Below are 1,017 nucleotides of genomic sequence, written 5' to 3'. Positions count from 1 at the left end.
TTTACTTTCAGTTATTTAAGCAACACTCTAATAAATCCCTGGCCCCAGGCCAGGGGCCGAATCCTACTTCCACGGGAGACAAAAGGCCTGTGCCCGTTTGTTGGCTTTTGGGGCCTGCAGTGGAAACAAGGCCGACCCACGGGTGAGGTTTATTTTTTGCACCACCTGTACAAGGAAAACCTCTCAGCACCCACCCAACCCGCTGAGGCGCGTCAGGGGCTGGGCCTGCGCAGCGAAGGGGGCTCAAGGCGGTGTGTTGCCGCCCAGCGCCCTGAGGCTCCAGCCTGACCCCATGCCTAAGGCAGCAGACACTAGGCCGGGCCACGCGCTCTGCGGCCGCGCCCGCGCAGGCGCGAACGCCGTTTCCACGAAACCACCCGCTTGCCTTGTCCCTCGCAGAGGGCACTGGGACTGCGCATGCGCAAAGGCCCGTTGCCGCACGTAAACCAGCCGACCGCGCAGGCGCAACAGCTCCGCTGCGAGTCCCCCGGGGCAGACGCAGACACGGCGCATGCGCCCCGGCGAGCGCTACGTGCGAACGTAGAATTCGCGCAGGATGTGAGCCTGCGCAGGACTAGCGGGGCTGCGTCTCGCGCCTGCGCAGAGCGCGGCCGCGGGGGCTTGTGGGATACTGCGGCCCAGGCAGGCTGGTGAGGCAGGCGGCAGTTGCTACTCGGCGGCGGGCGTTTTTTGTGCGCGGGGCCCGGGCCCGCGGCCGGCGGGAAGCGGCCAGAGGCTGCCCGGTCCCTAACGCGCCCCTCCCCCCGATGTGTTTATAGCGCTGGAGCGGGCGGCAGCGCGATGGCTTCGAGCAGCGGCACCGACGTGATCCAGGTCACCAACGTCTCCCCTAGCGCCAGCTCCGAGCAGATGCGGACGCTCTTCGGCTTCTTGGGCAAGATCGAGGAGCTTCGCCTCTTCCCCCCCGAGTGAGTGCGGCCGCCGTCCCGCGAAACGTGGCTCCTCCCCTCCGGGCCCGCGGCAGAATGCTCCCCCGCGCCCCCCCCACCCCCCTGT

General features: G+C 67.9%; 1 protein-coding gene across 2 annotated transcripts in view; it reads left to right on the top strand.

Annotated features, from left to right (window-relative positions):
* Positions 1-547: 547 nt before the first annotated feature.
* SRSF11 (serine and arginine rich splicing factor 11) overlaps positions 548-1,017 on the top strand; it is a 39,586-nt gene continuing 39,116 nt past the window's right edge. The window contains exons 1-2 of one of the 2 annotated variants that reach the window (XM_019528404.1): positions 548-650; positions 780-929. In XM_019528404.1, the coding sequence (XP_019383949.1) occupies positions 802-929 (128 nt within the window). In that variant the 5' untranslated portion in view covers positions 548-650; positions 780-801. The remainder of the gene's footprint in view (positions 651-779; positions 930-1,017) is intronic. The other variant, XM_019528405.1, reaches the window with a different exon arrangement.

The sequence above is a fragment of the Gavialis gangeticus genome, unplaced genomic scaffold (assembly GCF_001723915.1).
Source record: "Gavialis gangeticus isolate Ggan-Ray unplaced genomic scaffold, GavGan_comp1, whole genome shotgun sequence".
Classification (NCBI taxonomy): domain Eukaryota; kingdom Metazoa; phylum Chordata; order Crocodylia; family Gavialidae; genus Gavialis; species Gavialis gangeticus.
The sequence above is the reverse complement of the archived record's forward strand: the minus strand, read 5'-3'. Positions and strand labels throughout refer to the sequence as shown.